This window comes from Notothenia rossii, assembly GCF_949606895.1.
Source record: "Notothenia rossii genome assembly, chromosome: 2".
NCBI classification, from domain to species: Eukaryota; Metazoa; Chordata; class Actinopteri; order Perciformes; family Nototheniidae; genus Notothenia; species Notothenia rossii.
In genome coordinates this window covers 848187-864820 of record NC_136904.1, presented here as the reverse complement: position 1 = coordinate 864820, position 16634 = coordinate 848187, and the positions used below count along the sequence as shown (strand labels likewise).

General features: G+C 41.3%; 1 protein-coding gene across 1 annotated transcript; it reads right to left on the bottom strand.

Moving 5' to 3' along the window:
• Positions 1-5609: 5609 nt before the first annotated feature.
• LOC307028949 (uncharacterized protein) lies at positions 5610-8531 on the bottom strand. The gene is made up of 2 exons (XM_079664367.1): positions 8102-8531; positions 5610-7642 (listed from the first exon to the last, which is right to left on the bottom strand). Exons 1-2 carry the CDS (start codon positions 8286-8288, stop codon positions 5742-5744), a joined length of 2088 nt encoding a protein of 695 aa, XP_079520493.1. The 5' UTR covers positions 8289-8531; the 3' UTR covers positions 5610-5741.
• Between the last annotated feature and the right edge of the window lie 8103 nt (positions 8532-16634).

Here is a 16634-nt window from a genome sequence, read left to right as displayed (position 1 = left end):
GCTTGGCCTCCGATGGTTTAGAAGATGTTGCGATGTGTTTGCTCAAAATAAAATAACTTTTGCACATGCAACAAAGAAAAATAGGCCTTTACAATATTCAAAAGAAATAGGCAAAACTCAAATAAAACAACTTAAGTATTCTTTCTTTCTTGATAATGCTTATAACTTCACAACTTAAAGGATATTTGTACGGTTTGTATGTACGTGTACGGTACGAGTACGGTTAAAAACTGTTCCTCGACGGCGTCTCTCAACAGGTTGCCCATCACTGTGGCTTTAGCACAGGCACCGTGGGAATTGTAGTCCTTTATAGTGCGTTGACTACAGACGTCACAATTAGGTGGCCTTTCTTATCAAATCAAAATACTGCCTCTAACAGTAAAAACCAGTTCTCAAAACGTTTCATAAAAACCACAATGTCACGTAACTGTATCCTACAAAGACTATGTTAAAAGCAACAAATCATTGTTTCTTATTTATTTCAATATATCAACTACATCAAATCACACATTGATCTATTAATCTCAATGTATTCACTAACCCAAATCACTCATTGATCTTCCACTCCTTCTTTTTAAACTCACTAAACACTCAGCACTCCTTTCAGGCATCAGAGAAAAGACAAAGACAGACACACCCCGGCTGGAGCTCTCAGCCTTTTCAGGAGAAGGGGGAACATATTTCAAGCTGCAGCTTCTTTGACCAAAAAACAACAAACTATGGTATACCAAAACACATTTAGCGCTTCATGCTGAGTCTCTAACTCATATCACGGCCTGACAAAACATGGAAACCTCCACTTTTGAATTTATTGAATTCACAGAGTCGCGAGGCAAATGTTATCTTTTGAACTCCCTCAACTCAGATCGGGCTTATTCATCTCTTAATTACTGACGGACCGGAACAGGCATGGGCACCCCTCCACCCTGTTTTTGTGCACTTGGCTCACAAAGCAGATCATATTCCCTCAGTCAACTAATTGCTGGACCTTAGACAAATCATCAGGACTTTCATAGGCAGAATTCATGACTACGAGGTCAGATACAGTGATTCCTCCAGCATAACATGTCATTACAGCTCGTAAAGCAGATCATATTCCCTCAGTCAACCTTTAGCTTCTCAGGCAGACTACGACCAGAATACACGTGATCTCTACAGCATAAGCATTTATCAACATAAAACAAGAACAACAACCAAAACAAACATCAAACAGAACAAACAACCAACAAACGACAATCAATTAATTTCAACCATGGCTGTGTCAATCCCAAATCCAGTCTCCTCTGCTCTTTCTTTATAACCAATACAACTTCAAAAGTCATTTCATTCCAAATACGTTTTGCTTACTGTGAGTTGGTATTTTTCCCTGTAGAAGTTCAAGTCTGGTTCCTCAATTCTTTGAGTTTACCACAGCTATCTATGTCTGCCTGGCCAAGGGAGTTGAGACCTTCTAGAGAAAAAAACACAGCAACCCACAGCATTCGGCAATATCGGTAGGACCTCCACTTGTGTTAGCGCAGGAGTCTGCAACCTTTTTGATCAAAAGAGCCATTTTGCTCCTTTTTCCAAAACATTTTTTTGTCTGGAGCCGCAAAACATATTTCATAGCTTGATAGCTAATACATTTGTATTTATTGTTATATCAGACAAAAACTACAGTTTTTTTGCATTTATTAGGCTATTTATTACAATATAAAACTGTTAACCTCTAATAAGAAACAAAGAACTCTATAAGGAGAATTACAAATAATACACAGGCCTACTTTAAAATAAATTAAACACAGCACTTGGGGAGTCCTCTGCACATTTGGTAAAGGTAAAAGGTACAAAAATATTATTAAAATGGGCCCACTTTGAAATAAATAAAACCTATAGCTGCACCCTAAAAAGAGTTAAAGGTAGGGTAGGTAAGAATGGAGAAACCAGCTCGAGTGCGCTAGAATTTGAAAATACACAACCGGAAAAAATATGCCTCTTCCTTCAGACTTTCTTACAGAGCCCCTCCTCCAACACACACGAACGCGCATCATCAATGAGGGCACGAGATAAGTTTGTGCACAGATGGAAGGCTGACAGGCAGGGAGGCCATCCAGTTACTTTAGCCGGCTCAGATGATTGGTCGTGCTTTTTACAGCGCTACGGCTTCCAGAGATTAATTTTAGTATGTATTTATTGTCAAAGCATTTAATGTATTCATTGCTATCGGGACGTTAAGAGCATTCCATGGAATATAACAAAAAGTGTTTTCTGAAATAAATGACATACCCCATTGAATTATGACTGAAGATCGTCAGCTGTCTTCCTCTCCCTTGTTGTTCCTCGGTACGTAAAGGCTGCAGCACCTTTGACAACTTCTCTCTACATATCAAACATACCGGTAAACCAGCATCGTTTGCTGTGAAAGCAGATAACTCTGTCCACACAGAATTCAATCCTGTGTTCCTCCGGTACTTTTCTTTGATTGATCCATAGTTCGCTCATCGAGCCGGGGGTCAGGTTATTCACCCGCAGGAAAAGGCGCTCGCGCGGGACCGTAGCAGGATGTGACGCATATTTTAGTTGACCTAATTAAAACCGTTTTGTTTTTTATTTATGTGTCACAGTATCACCTCAAAATACAAGATACGAAACATTTTCAACCATGCAACAAAATATAAATAGTCCTACAAATACTTTTATTTTATTTCCTTCTTATTTTTGTCTAAGCTCAAGGGAGTCAGAGCGGAGGGCTTAAAGGGCCGCGGGTTGCCGACCCCTGTGTTAGTGCAATGTATGGCTCACCAACCTTAATGTTAACACAGAGAGAGATACATAAAACACAAACATGGTTGAGATTAAACAACAACAATTATAATCTGGAGTACAACATCACCTGCCACAGCCACCAATCGCGGAAATGTCTCCCCAACAGTAGCAACAATCATACAGCATATATAGCCACTGCAATGAACACACACACATGTTATCATGCAGCCAACCACACGACCTTCACATGTTTTTCTCTCTGAAAGCTATACTTGTATATGTTGAAAAGTCATCATCTCATGACGTCCTTAGGAGTAATTAACCAACAAAGACTTAAGTGTATTATCTCTGAGTAGCCTCTCGCACTTCCTATAACCTCGGCATCAGCTCACTTAAAATGAATACAGCTATTGATAATTCAAAATGACCATTGTCTCTCTAACTCTGTGTGACCTAACTGAGTAACACACACAATATGGTTTACCATGTGACCTGAATGAATAAGCCAGAAATACGCTCTAATAAGGGTTGCCATTACAATCAGGATGGACTAAAACCCAGAACTCAATCAGACAGTCAAATGCAGAATGGAAACGTTTTTTATAGACTCTGCACTCTGGCCCTGAACAAACAGAAACTAAGTGAGATGAGAGACACGGTGTGGAAACAGAGGCTTAACGTTCCGGAGGGCTGTGAACCTGTATGGAGACCTGCAGTGGAGGATCCTCCACGGGGCTCTGGGCGATGTCGAAAATAAATCCCACCGTGTCCTCCGAGTGTCCGTTCTACACCAACAAAGAGACAATCACACACTGCTATCTGGACTGTCACAGACTGAAACCTCTTTTTATTTTAGATTGTTGGGAGGTTTTTGAATTGCAAATTTGGTGCAGAGCTGAAAATGTGTTAACAGTTTTGGAGATTTGAGCTGAGGTTTTGCTCTTTGAGTGTGAGATGAGACATTTTGCTTCATGTGAGATTATGTGTTAGCAAGTGAAAACAAACGTAATTTTGTTTTGGGGAATGGTATGTGAGGAAATATGTCAAATCATAGGGTATAAGGTTTCTAAAACTAGTTTGGTGCTCTATTTATGTAAATTCACTGAGGAAATGATTGCAAGTGACATAGTTGATCAAAATTCTGCTAACATCCAGTAAGAAAGCTAATACTAGGACATCTGGGGTGAGGAAGCTGCACCAACGAAAAACCAATGTGGAAAAATCGTGGAAAAAATCTTTTTGGTGGAACAATTGATTCATAAATTGAGATTACAAGTAACTAAACAGAAAGTGTGAACATTGGACTCAAAACAAAGACATTTGACTGGAACAGATACATGTATCTTCAAGACTATAATAACATGAAGACATATCCCTATCCTTTTATTTATTTATTTGTTTGTTTGTTGTTATTGCCTTGCTGGCTTTTCGTTGCATGATTATTATGTTGTTTGTAAAGAGCATGTTAATGCCATGTATATTGGACTATTAAGATATACAGTACATACAAAATATATATATTTCACATTTTGAGTTTAAGTCCAGTTATCCAAAGAGAAGCCACATCAAATAAGAGTGCACTGGCAACAACAGACTGGTAGAAGATCTCCAACAACAGACTGGTAGAAGATCTCCAACAACAGACCGGTAGCAGATCTCCAACAACAGACCGGTAGCAGATCTCCAACAACAGACCGGTAGCAGATCTCCAACAACAGACCGGTAGCAGATCTCCAACAACAGACCGGTAGCAGATCTCCAACATCAGACTGGTAGCAGATCTCCAACATCAGACCGGTAGAAGATCTCCAACAACAGACTGGTAGAAGATCTCCAACAACAGACTGGTAGCAGATCTCCAACATCAGACTGGTAGCAAATCTCCAACATCTTGCTGGTAGCAGATCTCCAACAACAGACCGGTAGAAGATCTCCAACAACAGACTGGTAGAAGATCTCCAACAACAGACTGGTAGCAGATCTCCAACATCAGACTGGTAGCAGATCTCCAACATCAGACTGGTAGCAGATCTCCAACAACAGACCGGTAGAAGATCTCCAACAACAGACTGGTAGAAGATCTCCAACAACAGACTGGTAGCAGATCTCCAACATCAGACTGGTAGCAAATCTCCAACATCTTGCTGCAGCATTCCCGTAGGATTCTAGTATCTGTAATGAGGCCCTACCTAAGTGTGAGTGTGGCAGCCGTGCAATCTTAGCCTAAATCATGAGAGGACAGCGCAGAATTCATTTAGGTTACCCCAGTCCAAATGGGTGAGATGGTTTTATTTGAAGAAATTGTCCACACTCTAACACTAGGGGTGTAACGGTACACGGACCCGTACCGAATAGCCCTTCGGTTCGGTACACGTGTGTAAAAGCTTTCTTACAGAAAGTCTTGTATCACTGACAGGGTCTTGTTTATTTCTCTGAGAGTTTGAACCTGGTTCCCTGGTCTCCTTCCAATCAGCACTGTCTTCAGTCCCAGGTTCAGAAGAGTCTCCAGGGTTGTCCTCAGTCTCTGGTTGTAAATGTCTCTCTGGATCTGAGCTCCTGGCTGGTTCTGGTCCTCCACAGTCCTCTCCATCAACTTCTGTTTCCAGGTGTTCAGTTTGTCTTTGATGAAGCTGAGAGGACTGAGGTTTCTCTTCATCATCTTCACTCTTCACAGGGACAGCATTGAATGTGAACTTGATGATATCAGCCTCCTCCAGCCATTGAAGCTGCTCTCCCTCCTGACTGATCCAGTGTTCCCCATGTTCCTCTTTAATGTGTGTGTGTGTGTGTGTGTGTGTGTGTGTGTGTGTGTGTGTGTGTGTGTGTGTGTGTGTGTGTGTGTGTGTGTGTGTGTGTGTGGGGGGGGCATATGTTGGTTTTGATTTCGACCTTACGTAAACAATTCCTCCCCCTGGTGATTGCTGTTAAATGTTTCACCACTGTGGGAAAAGGCATGTTTGAAAGAGCTTGAATCTGACAGGGCTTCACTGCTGTTTCTAAAAATCATCGTGTTCACTGTTTTCAGTATAAGGTTTAGAGGAGTCTCCAGGGTTGTCCTCAGTCTCTGGTTGTAAATATCTCTCTTGATCTGAGTTCCTGGCTGGTTCTGGTCCTCCACAGTCCTCTCCATCCGCTTCTGTTTCCATGTGTTCAGCTGAGCTGCTGGCTGGAGGCTCTGCCTCTCTGTTCTCCTCAGTTTGAGTTTGATGAAGCTGTGAGGGCTGACGACCAACACACTTATGTCTTTTGACCTGATAGCTCTGTGTAAATCTTTTCTCACAAACACTGCAGCTGTATGGTTTCTCTCCTGTGTGGTTTCTCATGTGTCGTTTTAAAGGTGATTTCAGGGCAAAGGTTTTCTCACAGACTGAGCAGCTGAATGGTTTCTCTCCTGTGTGGATTCTCATGTGGCCCTTTAAATTTCCTCTCTGTGTAAAATATTTCTTACAGACTGAGCAGCTGAATGGTTTCTCTCCTGCACTACGTCTTGAATCACTGACAGGGTGTTGTTTATTTCTCTGAGAGTTTGAACCTGGTTCTCTGTTCTCCTTCCAATCAGCCTTGTTTTCAGTGTCAGGTTCAGAAGAGTCTCCAGGGTTGTCCTCAGTCTCTGGTTGTAAATGTCTCTCTGGATCTGAGTTCCTGGCTGGTTCTGGTCCTCCACAGTTCTCTCCATCAGCTTCTGTTTCCAGGTGTTCAGTTTGTCTTTGATGAAGCTGAGAGAACTGAGGTTTCTCTTCATCATCTTCACTCTTCACAGGGACAGGAGTGAATGTGGACTTGGTGATATCAGCCTCCTCCAGCCCTTGAAGCTGCTCTTCCTCCTGACTGATCCAGAGTTCCTCCCGTTCCTCTTTAATGTGTGGGGGGGGCTCTTGATCCTCCTGGTTCGGCATATGCTGGCTTCGATTTCCACCTTCCGTAAACAATTCCTCTCCCTGGTGATTGCTGTTAAATGTTTCACCACTGTAGGAAAATGTATGTTTCAAAGAGCTTAAATCTGACAGGCCTTCACTGCTCTGTTTCCAAAAATCATCGACTTCACTTTCTTCAGTCTCTGAAGAGTCTCCAGGGTTGTCCTCAGTCTCTGGTTGTAAATGTCTCTCTGGATCTGAGTTCCTGGCTGGTTCTGGTCCTCCACAGTCCTCTCCATCAGCTTCTGTTTCCATGTGTTCAGCTGAGCTGCTGGCCAGAGGCTCTGTGTCTATGTTCTCATCAGTCTGAGTTTGATGAAGCTCTGAGGACTGACGATCAACACACCTATGGCTTTTGACTTGATAACTCCAGGTGAATCTTTTGTCACAAATACTGTTGCTGTATGGTTTCTCGCTGGTATGGATTCTAATGTGGTCCTGTAAATGTCCTCTCTGTTCAAAGGTTCTCTCACAGACGGAGCAGCAGAATTTTTTCTCTCCTGCACTACGTCTTGAATCACTGACAGGGTCTTGTTTATTTCTCTGAGAGCTTGAACCTAGTTCTCTGGTCTCCCTCCAATCTCCACTGTCTTCAGTGTCAGGTTCAGAAGAGTCTCCAGGTTTGTTCTCAGTCTCTGGTTGTAAATGTCTCTCTGGATCTGAGTTCCTGGCTGGTTCTGGTCCTCCACAGTTCTCTCCATCAGCTTCTGTTTCCATGTGTTCAGTTTGTCTTTGATGAAGCTGAGAGGACTGAGGTTTCTCTTCATCATCTTCACTCTTCACAGGGTCAGGAGTGAATCTGGACTTGGTGATATCAGCCTCCTCCAGCCCTTGAAGCTGCTCTTCCTCCTGAATGCTCCAGAGTTCCTCCTGTTCCTCTTTAATGTGTGGAGGGGGCTCTGGGTCCTCCTGGTCCAGACTGGAGCTCCACTCCTGCTGCTCAGGGGGAACCTCTTCTTTATCCACCACCAGCTGCTGGACGTCTGCAGGAAACACACGTGAAATTGTTCGTAAAATCTCCAATTCTGTCTTTTTTTGAAAAGATTCAGAATTTCTATTAAGACAGATATCGACCGCCTATTGATTTACATTTAAATGTTTTTGGGGACTAATAGAATACGTTTACACAGCAAATGATGTTTCTAGATCAATGTATATATTGCATTTTACAGCTGAACATGTTTAAGGTTGTGGTTATCCAATTTACTATGGAGGGAACCTACCAAAATAAAAACGAAATAATTCATTAAATGAACCAAATAAATAAACGTAGGCCTTGTTTGATCGGTGAAATGTGACATGAATTTATATTCTTGTTTTAATTTCGATTAATTATCAGTATTTCTTCCAGCAATAATATTGTAGAATAATATTTCAGATGTATTGGATCATAATTAAATCTAGGTAAACCTTGATTTTTTTGTTAATAAAGAGAAACAGACCTGCTCTGTGGATCTGAGGCTGAGGCTGTAAAACAGCGTCCAGTAGTTTCCGGTGTCTCTCGTTCTCCTGTTTTGAACGAGACAGTTCCTCCTCGTACTCTGCTATCGTTCTTTCAAACAGAACAAAGATGTCTTCAGCAGCTGCAGTGAGTCGCTGCTTCACCAACGAGAGCAGCACAACACTCATGTTTACTAAATCACCACTTCCTGTTAAACACACTGTTTCTCTGTGTGTGCTTCAGTCTCTGTTGAACACACTGTTTCTCTGTGTGCTTCAGTCTCTGTTAAACACACTGTTTCTCTGTGTGTGCTTCAGTCTCTGTTAAACACACTGTTTCTCTCTGTGTGCTTCAGTCTCTGTTAAACACACTGTTTCTCTGTGTGTGCTTCAGTCTCTGTTAAACACACTGTTTCTCTGTGTGTGCTTCAGTCTCTGTTAAACACACTGTTTCTCTGTGTGCTTCAGTCTCTGTTGAACACACTGTTTCTCTGTGTGCTTCAGTCTCTGTTAAACACACTGTTTCTCTGTGTGCTTCAGTCTCTGTTAAACACACTGTTTCTCTGTGTGCTTCAGTCTCTGTTGAACACACTGTTTCTCTGTGTGTGCTTCAGTCTCTGTTAAACACACTGTTTCTCTGTGTGCTTCAGTCTCTGTTAAACACACTGTTTCTCTGTGTGCTTCAGTCTCTGTTGAACACACTGTTTCTCTGTGTGCTTCAGTCTCTGTTGAACACACTGTTTCTCTGTGTGTGCTTCAGTCTCTGTTGAACACACTGTTTCTCTGTGTGTGCTTCAGTCTCTGTTGAACACACTGTTTCTCTGTGTGTGCTTCAGTCTCTGTTGAACACACTGTTTCTCTGTGTGTGCTTCAGTCTCTGTTAAAAACACTGTTTCTCTGTGTGCTTCAGTTTCTGTTGAACACACTGTTTCTCTGTGTGTGCTTCAGTCTCTGTTAAACACACTGTTTCTCTGTGTGTGCTTCAGTCTCTGTTGAACACACTGTTTCTCTGTGTGTGCTTCAGTCTCTGTTAAAAACACTGTTTCTCTGTGTGCTTCAGTCTCTGTTAAAAACACTGTTTCTCTGTGTGCTTCAGTTTCTGTTGAACACACTGTTTCTCTGTGTGTGCTTCAGTCTCTGTTAAACACACTGTTTCTCTGTGTGTGCTTCAGTCTCTGTTGAACACACTGTTTCTCTGTGTGTGCTTCAGTCTCTGTTGAACACACTGTTTCTCTGTGTGCTTCAGTCTCTGTTAAACACACTGTTTCTCAGTGTGTGCTTCAGTCTCTGTTAAACACACTGTTTCTCTGTGTGTGCTTCAGTCTCTGTTGAACACACTGTTTCTCTGTGTGTGCTTCAGTCTCTGTTGAACACACTGTTTCTCTGTGTGTGCTTCAGTCTCTGTTAAACACACTGTTTCTCTGTGTGTGCTTCAGTCTCTGTTGAACACACTGTTTCTCTGTGTGTGCTTCAGTCTCTGTTGAACACACTGTTTCTCTGTGTGTGCTTCAGTCTCTGTTGAACACACTGTTTCTCTCTGTGTGCTTCAGTCTCTGTTAAACACACTGTTTCTCTGTGTGTGCTTCAGTCTCTGTTGAACACACTGTTTCTCTGTGTGTGCTTCAGTCTCTGTTGAACACACTGTTTCTCTGTGTGCTTCAGTCTCTGTTAAACACACTGTTTCTCTGTGTGTGCTTCAGTCTCTGTTGAACACACTGTTTCTCTGTGTGTGCTTCAGTCTCTGTTGAACACACTGTTTCTCTGTGTGTGCTTCAGTCTCTGTTAAACACACGGTTTCTCTCTGTGTGCTTCAGTCTCTGTTGAACACACTGTTTCTCTGTGTGCTTCAGTCTCTGTTAAACACACTGTTTCTCTGTGTGCTTCAGTCTCTGTTAAACACACTGTTTCTCTGTGTGCTTCAGTCTCTGTTAAACACACTGTTTCTCTCTGTGTGCTTCAGTCTCTGTTGAACACACTGTTTCTCTGTGTGCTTCAGTCTCTGTTGAACACACTGTTTCTCTGTGTGTGCTTCAGTCTCTGTTAAACACACTGTTTCTCTGTGTGTGCTTCAGTCTCTGTTGAACACACTGTTTCTCTGTGTGCTTCAGTCTCTGTTGAACACACTGTTTCTCTGTGTGCTTCAGTCTCTGTTAAACACACTGTTTCTCTGTGTGTGCTTCAGTCTCTGTTGAACACACTGTTTCTCTGTGTGTGCTTCAGTCTCTGTTAGACACACTGTTTCTCTGTGTGTGCTTCAGTCTCTGTTGAACACACTGTTTCTCTGTGTGTGCTTCAGTCTCTGTTGAACACACTGTTTCTCTGTGTGTGCTTCAGTCTCTGTTGAACACACTGTTTCTCTGTGTGCTTCAGTCTCTGTTGAACACACTGTTTCTCTGTGTGTGCTTCAGTCTCTGTTGAACACACTGTTTCTCTGTGTGCTTCAGTCTCTGTTAAACACACTGTTTCTCTCTGTGTGCTTCAGTCTCTGTTGAACACACTGTTTCTCTCTGTGTGCTTCAGTCTCTGTTAAACACACTGTTTCTCTCTGTGTGCTTCAGTCTCTGTTGAACACACTGTTTCTCTGTGTGTGCTTCAGTCTCTGTTAAACACACTGTTTCTCTGTGTGCTTCAGTTTCTGTTAAACACACTGTTTCTCTGTGTGCTTCAGTCTCTGTTAAACACACTGTTTCTCTGTGTGCTTCAGTCTCTGTTGAACACACTGTTTCTCTGTGTGTGCTTCAGTCTCTGTTAAACACACTGTTTCTCTGTGTGCTTCAGTCTCTGTTGAACACACTGTTTCTCTGTGTGTGCTTCAGTTTCTGTCAAACACACTGTTTCTCTGTGTGTGCTTCAGTCTCTGTTAAACACACTGTTTCTCTGTGTGTGCTTCAGTCTCTGTTAAACACACTGTTTCTCTGTGTGTGCTTCAGTCTCTGTTAAACACACTGTTTCTCTGTGTGTGCTTCAGTCTCTGTTGAACACACTGTTTCTCTGTGTGTGCTTCAGTCTCTGTTAAACACACTGTTTCTCTGTGTGTGCTTCAGTCTCTGTTAAACACACTGTTTCTCTGTGTGTGCTTCAGTCTCTGTTAAACACACTGTTTCTCTGTGTGTGCTTCAGTCTCTGTTAAACACACTGTTTCTCTGTGTGTGCTTCAGTCTCTGTTAGACACACTGTTTCTCTGTGTGTGCTTCAGTCTCTGTTAAACACACTGTTTCTCTGTGTGTGCTTCAGTCTCTGTTAAACACACTGTTTCTCTGTGTGTGCTTCAGTCTCTGTTAAACACACTGTTTCTCTGTGTGTGCTTCAGTCTCTGTTAAACACACTGTTTCTCTGTGTGTGCTTCAGTCTCTGTTAAACACACTGTTTCTCTCTGTGTGCTTCAGTCTCTGTTGAACACACTGTTTCTCTGTGTGTGCTTCAGTCTCTGTTAAACACACTGTTTCTCTGTGTGTGCTTCAGTCTCTGTTAAACACACTGTTTCTCTGTGTGTGCTTCAGTCTCTGTTGAACACACTGTTTCTCTGTGTGTGCTTCAGTCTCTGTTAAACACACTGTTTCTCTCTGAAGCTTCAGTCTCTGTTAAACACACTGTTTCTCTGTGTGCTTCAGTCTCTGTTAACACACTGTTTCTCTGTGAAGCTTCCTGAGCTGCTGTTCAGCTGGACGGCAGGAAGCAGAGGTTTGGGAGGATGATGTCCCTGATGCTGTTTTGATTTCTCCAGCACCACAGGGGGTCCTGTGTGGATGGCAGCTCCTTCCTCCGCAGATCCAGTTCTCCAGAATTGTCCTAATCAGAGAAACAAGAGAAAAATAAAATAATTAATTAATCTTATTAACAAATGATGATTGCAAAAATGATGAACATGACCATCTCTAAAGGATTATTTAAAATTCAGTACTGTTTTGGTTTTAAAAAATGTCTATATCTATACAAAACATGTCTCTGAAGTGTTCGCCCAAAATACCAAACAGACCACCCTTTGTAGTCATGCCTCATACATTAGTTACACTGTTAAAAAAAAACGTTTTTTATAGTTTTTCCCCCCAAAAATGTTTTATGTATTTGATAATGACAGGAAATCCTATTCAAATTACAAGAATAAACGGTTTATTGAAATGTGTCATTTTAACAAAAGAAAACTGTATAAATGGAATACATTAAATATCTGTTTTTAGCAGCTTTTAAAGTGCACCTATCGTGTCATTTTAAGGAATATATTATGGGTCTCAGATATATAAAAATATATAAAAACATGTCTTTGATGTGTTTTGCTCAAAATACAAACAGGTCATGCATTTTAGAAATCCCTCATATCCCTCTATTCCAGTCCTGTTAGAGAAACGCTGATTTTGGGTCCTTAGCTTGAAAGAAAAAAAGAGGAGGCGGCGCTAATGCCTGCTCAGAATTCTACACACGATAAAGTTAAATTCTGCTGTGATAAAACGCCATCCTGTTCTAAACCACATCAAGGATTATTTCTAAGACAGGCATTGTTTCTGATAGCAACTTTCTGTGGGTCCGCCGCCGATTTTGCGTCATATCGGCAGCAAATCTGTATCCGCTTGTTTTACCCCCGTGTTTAAAAGATTTGGGTACGGAGGAAAAGAGAAAGGCTTTCATTTTCTGACACTGCGTGAGTCTCCTGACACACCGGGGACACATATTTATGTATAAAAGACATACAAAAGCACATTTTGCAAGACGGGTCCCATTTAAATGCAAATTTAACAAAACTAACTGTAAAAATAAATTATTTTCTGTTGGCAAAATGTGCTGCATTTTCTGTAATTTCACAAAAAAATACTTTTGTTATGGCCATATATCACTGTCAAATGCATAAAAAAATACTGTTAATAATCATTTAAAAAATGTATAATTGCAAGAAAAAGAAAAATATATAAATATATATATAGCCTCAACATTAGTTTTCCCTCCGAACTGGGAGCTGCCCTGGAGTTCTTGCAGAGGTAAGACTTGAAGTGTAATTATTCTAAGTCATTTCATCTTAAGCGACAGAGTAGAGGTTTGTGCACATTTCTGACACACGATAAGTGCTCCTGACAAAACAATATAATCCAGATAAAAAGATTATTGTGCTGCATTCTGTTTCGCATTACGCTCTCGTTTTGTCTTGGGTTGTAAATTCAGCGTACCCCTTTCCTTTGCAGTGGTGTGCTTTAGCTCCTCCCTAAAAGCCCAAACTCACTCTTAGCCAATCGGTGGTATGTTTATTTCAGCTCAATGAACATGACGGAAAGGACAGAGGGTCTAAGGACAGAGGGTCTGAGGACAGAGGGTCTAAGGACAGAGGGTCTAAGGACAGAGGGTGTCGTATTATCATACTGATATTCTGTACAAACTGTGAAGTCCACTGAGACAAATGTAACATTTGTGATATTGGGCTATATGAATAAACATTGATTGATTGATTGATTGATTGAAACGCCATGTTGCCACATTTAGGTCGTCCGACGGGCCTCTCTTTTTCTCCTAACTCCAGCTGCGCAGCTCCATGTCCCAACAGACAACAAATACTATGCAAGATTTGCAATGCTGGGGAGAAGCGACGCTACCGGCTTAGTTAACATATTCAGTAGCTTTACGTTAGCTTTGCTACTTTGAAAACAATGTAGCTTTCCCTGAAGCTTGTACCACCAAGTAGAGGCTTAGCGGGAGTGTCAGCACCTGATGACAAGGACGAGGAAGACGCAACTATTTCATGCACCGAAACGGGATGGGCACCGAAACCTGGTATTATTGCAGTGAACCAACACATTAATACTTCTTTCTGTTAACTACGATGCTTTTACACTGCTCACTCTGCTGCTGACACGCACCTCATCTGCCCCAGTTACACACTCTCAAGATGGCCCTCGCAGCTACCCACATTCAAATGACCTTCAAGTGACCGCTTGCTCCTCTTTACAGACCTGCTGCGATACTGTCCAGTGTGATAGTGATGCCAAGTCACGACTTTATATAACAGAGCTCTATTCAAACCAATGCTCTAAATGTACAGATATGATTGTGAGGAGGCGCACACAATCCCTCACTAACATATAGCGTAACTATTTGGTGTTAAGAAAGGCAGTCTATTTTTCTTCAGAATTGTCTTTATTTCAGTTAAAGTTATAAAACCAGCTTTCAGACAAATTCATAAAATGCATCTAAATGAATTTAAGTCTTTAAAACACACAATCACAAAGTAACCCCCATGTCCTTTGTTCAGACCTGGAAGCCATCTTGTGCCAGTGCTCAAAGGGGGAGCCCGCCTCCAAAGGACTCCTTATATGTGCTTTTTGGTTTGTTCCTTGCTGGTGAACGCAGCACCAGGCATGAAGTTTATGTTTCTGTAAAATGATGTGGAAGGCTAAGAAATAAAACGCCTGTTTATTTTTGAAAGAAAACCCTCTCTCCATGTATAGTTTTTTCACCTGCACCTCACATTGCAACAATGATCATAACAGTTAATGAAAAGTACATTTAAGAGTAGTATTGCCCTTTGACTTCAAGCTGTGTACGTGTAAAGACAATTAATGGCTTTATCATCCACAGAATTTGTAATTATAAAAACTATTGTTTGTAGCACTAAATGTAAGTGTACTGGGTCCGCCAAGTATTTGATGTGTTATAGTGACTCCTTCTAGTGACTTTCTGACGTGACGTACTGCATGAAGCAGTTATTTTTAGTTCCCATTTGACAGGAAGTTAGCTTGAGATATTTCAGAATAGCATGTGTGCTCCAGCTAAGGTGATATCTGTTTATCCTGTGCCATCTATCGTTCAAGGCCCTTGGCATTACCTGTAAGATTTTATGTTTCTACATTATATATCTTTACTTTGAGTGCATTATTGTGATCCCAGCTGACATTTTGTAGTTGCTGTATAAGCAATATAGCCTAAACATTGCATCTGTGCTTTGGCACTGACCTAATTTCATGCCGTCTTGGATATCCATCTATGTACAGTATATGTAATTGTTATGTCATGTAGTTGATATTTACAATTGGTGTCGTTTCTGTATTCTTTCAGTTTCACACTGCTTGCTTAGTAAAGCTTCAAAACATCACCTCGTGGTCCTGAGTTTTACTGTGTGAAAGTGTTTATCTCGCTGGTTAACCGAAAAGGAGATTTCGGCGAGGCCAGTATAGCAATTGTATTTCTGTCTTAACAGATGCATATTCAAGATCAATGCGGACAAGGGGACTAAATCAACGACAACCGTTCTTCTCTGACATCATTACCAAAAATAAAAACAACTCTTGTGCTTTGTTTGCTACCGTCAACCGACGAACAAACCCCCCCAGTGTCGATAGCCTCAGAATTTCTATCCACCAGGGCCTGCAATGATTTTGCCTTGGCAGTCAGTGCCTCTGCATCAGGTACAGCAAATGTTTTGTCCCTGTGTTCACCTAAAGCCAATTCAGACACCATGACACAATTCCGTAAATGCTAAAGACCTGGAAGACATTATCCAACATCTGAAATCCTCCTCCTGTAGCCTCGACATCATCCCGATAGGATTTTTCAAAACTGTTTTTCATTGCTTGGCCTCAGATATACTACACATAGTAAACAAGTCTCTTAAATCAGGTGTATTTCCAGGCCCTGAAAACTGCAACAATTAAACCGCTCCTAAAAAAGCATAACCTCGACAAAACCATAATGAATAATTACAGGCCAATATCAAACCTTCCCTTTTTAAGCAAATTGATTGAAAAAGCTGTTTTTCAACAGTTGAGTCATTTCATGTTTCTAACTGACGGTTTTGATGTGTTTCAGTCGGGCTTTAGACCTGACCACAGCACTGAGACTTCACTTGTTAAGGTCTTAAATGACATCCATTTGAAAACAGACAGTGGCAGAATATCAGTGTTAGTATTATTAGATCTCAGCGCTGCCTTTGATACTGTTGACCACAACATATTGTTAGACCGTCTTGAAAACTGGGTGGGAGTTTCAGCAACAGCTCTAAACTGGTTTAGCTCCTACTTGAAGGACAGAACAAACTTTGTCCCTGATAAATATTTCCTGCGGGGTTCCTCAAGGATCCATCTTAGGACCTTTGCTTTTTAATATTTATATGCTACCTCTGGCTGAAATTATTAAAAAGAGCGATCTAAGCTATCACATCTATGCAGACGACACCCAGATTTATTTTAAAATCACACCAGGAGACTACTCTCTGATTAGAACACTGAGCACATTGAGCACATCACTGACTGGATGACTCAGAACTTTCTCCAATTGAACAAACAAAAAACTGAGATCATTGTTTTTGGAGCAAAGAAAGACCGATTAAAAGTAATCACAGAGCTTCAGTCGGCAGACTACAAAGTAACTCACAAAGCAAGACATCTGGGTGTAGTGATGGATTCAGACCTGAATTGTAACAGTCACATTACAAAAGTCATTAGGTCTGCATACTACCACCTGAAGAATATATCAAGGATTAAAAAACTAATGTCACAACAGGACTTAGAAAAATGTGTCCATGCTTTTATCTTCAGCAGACTCGACTACTGCAATAGT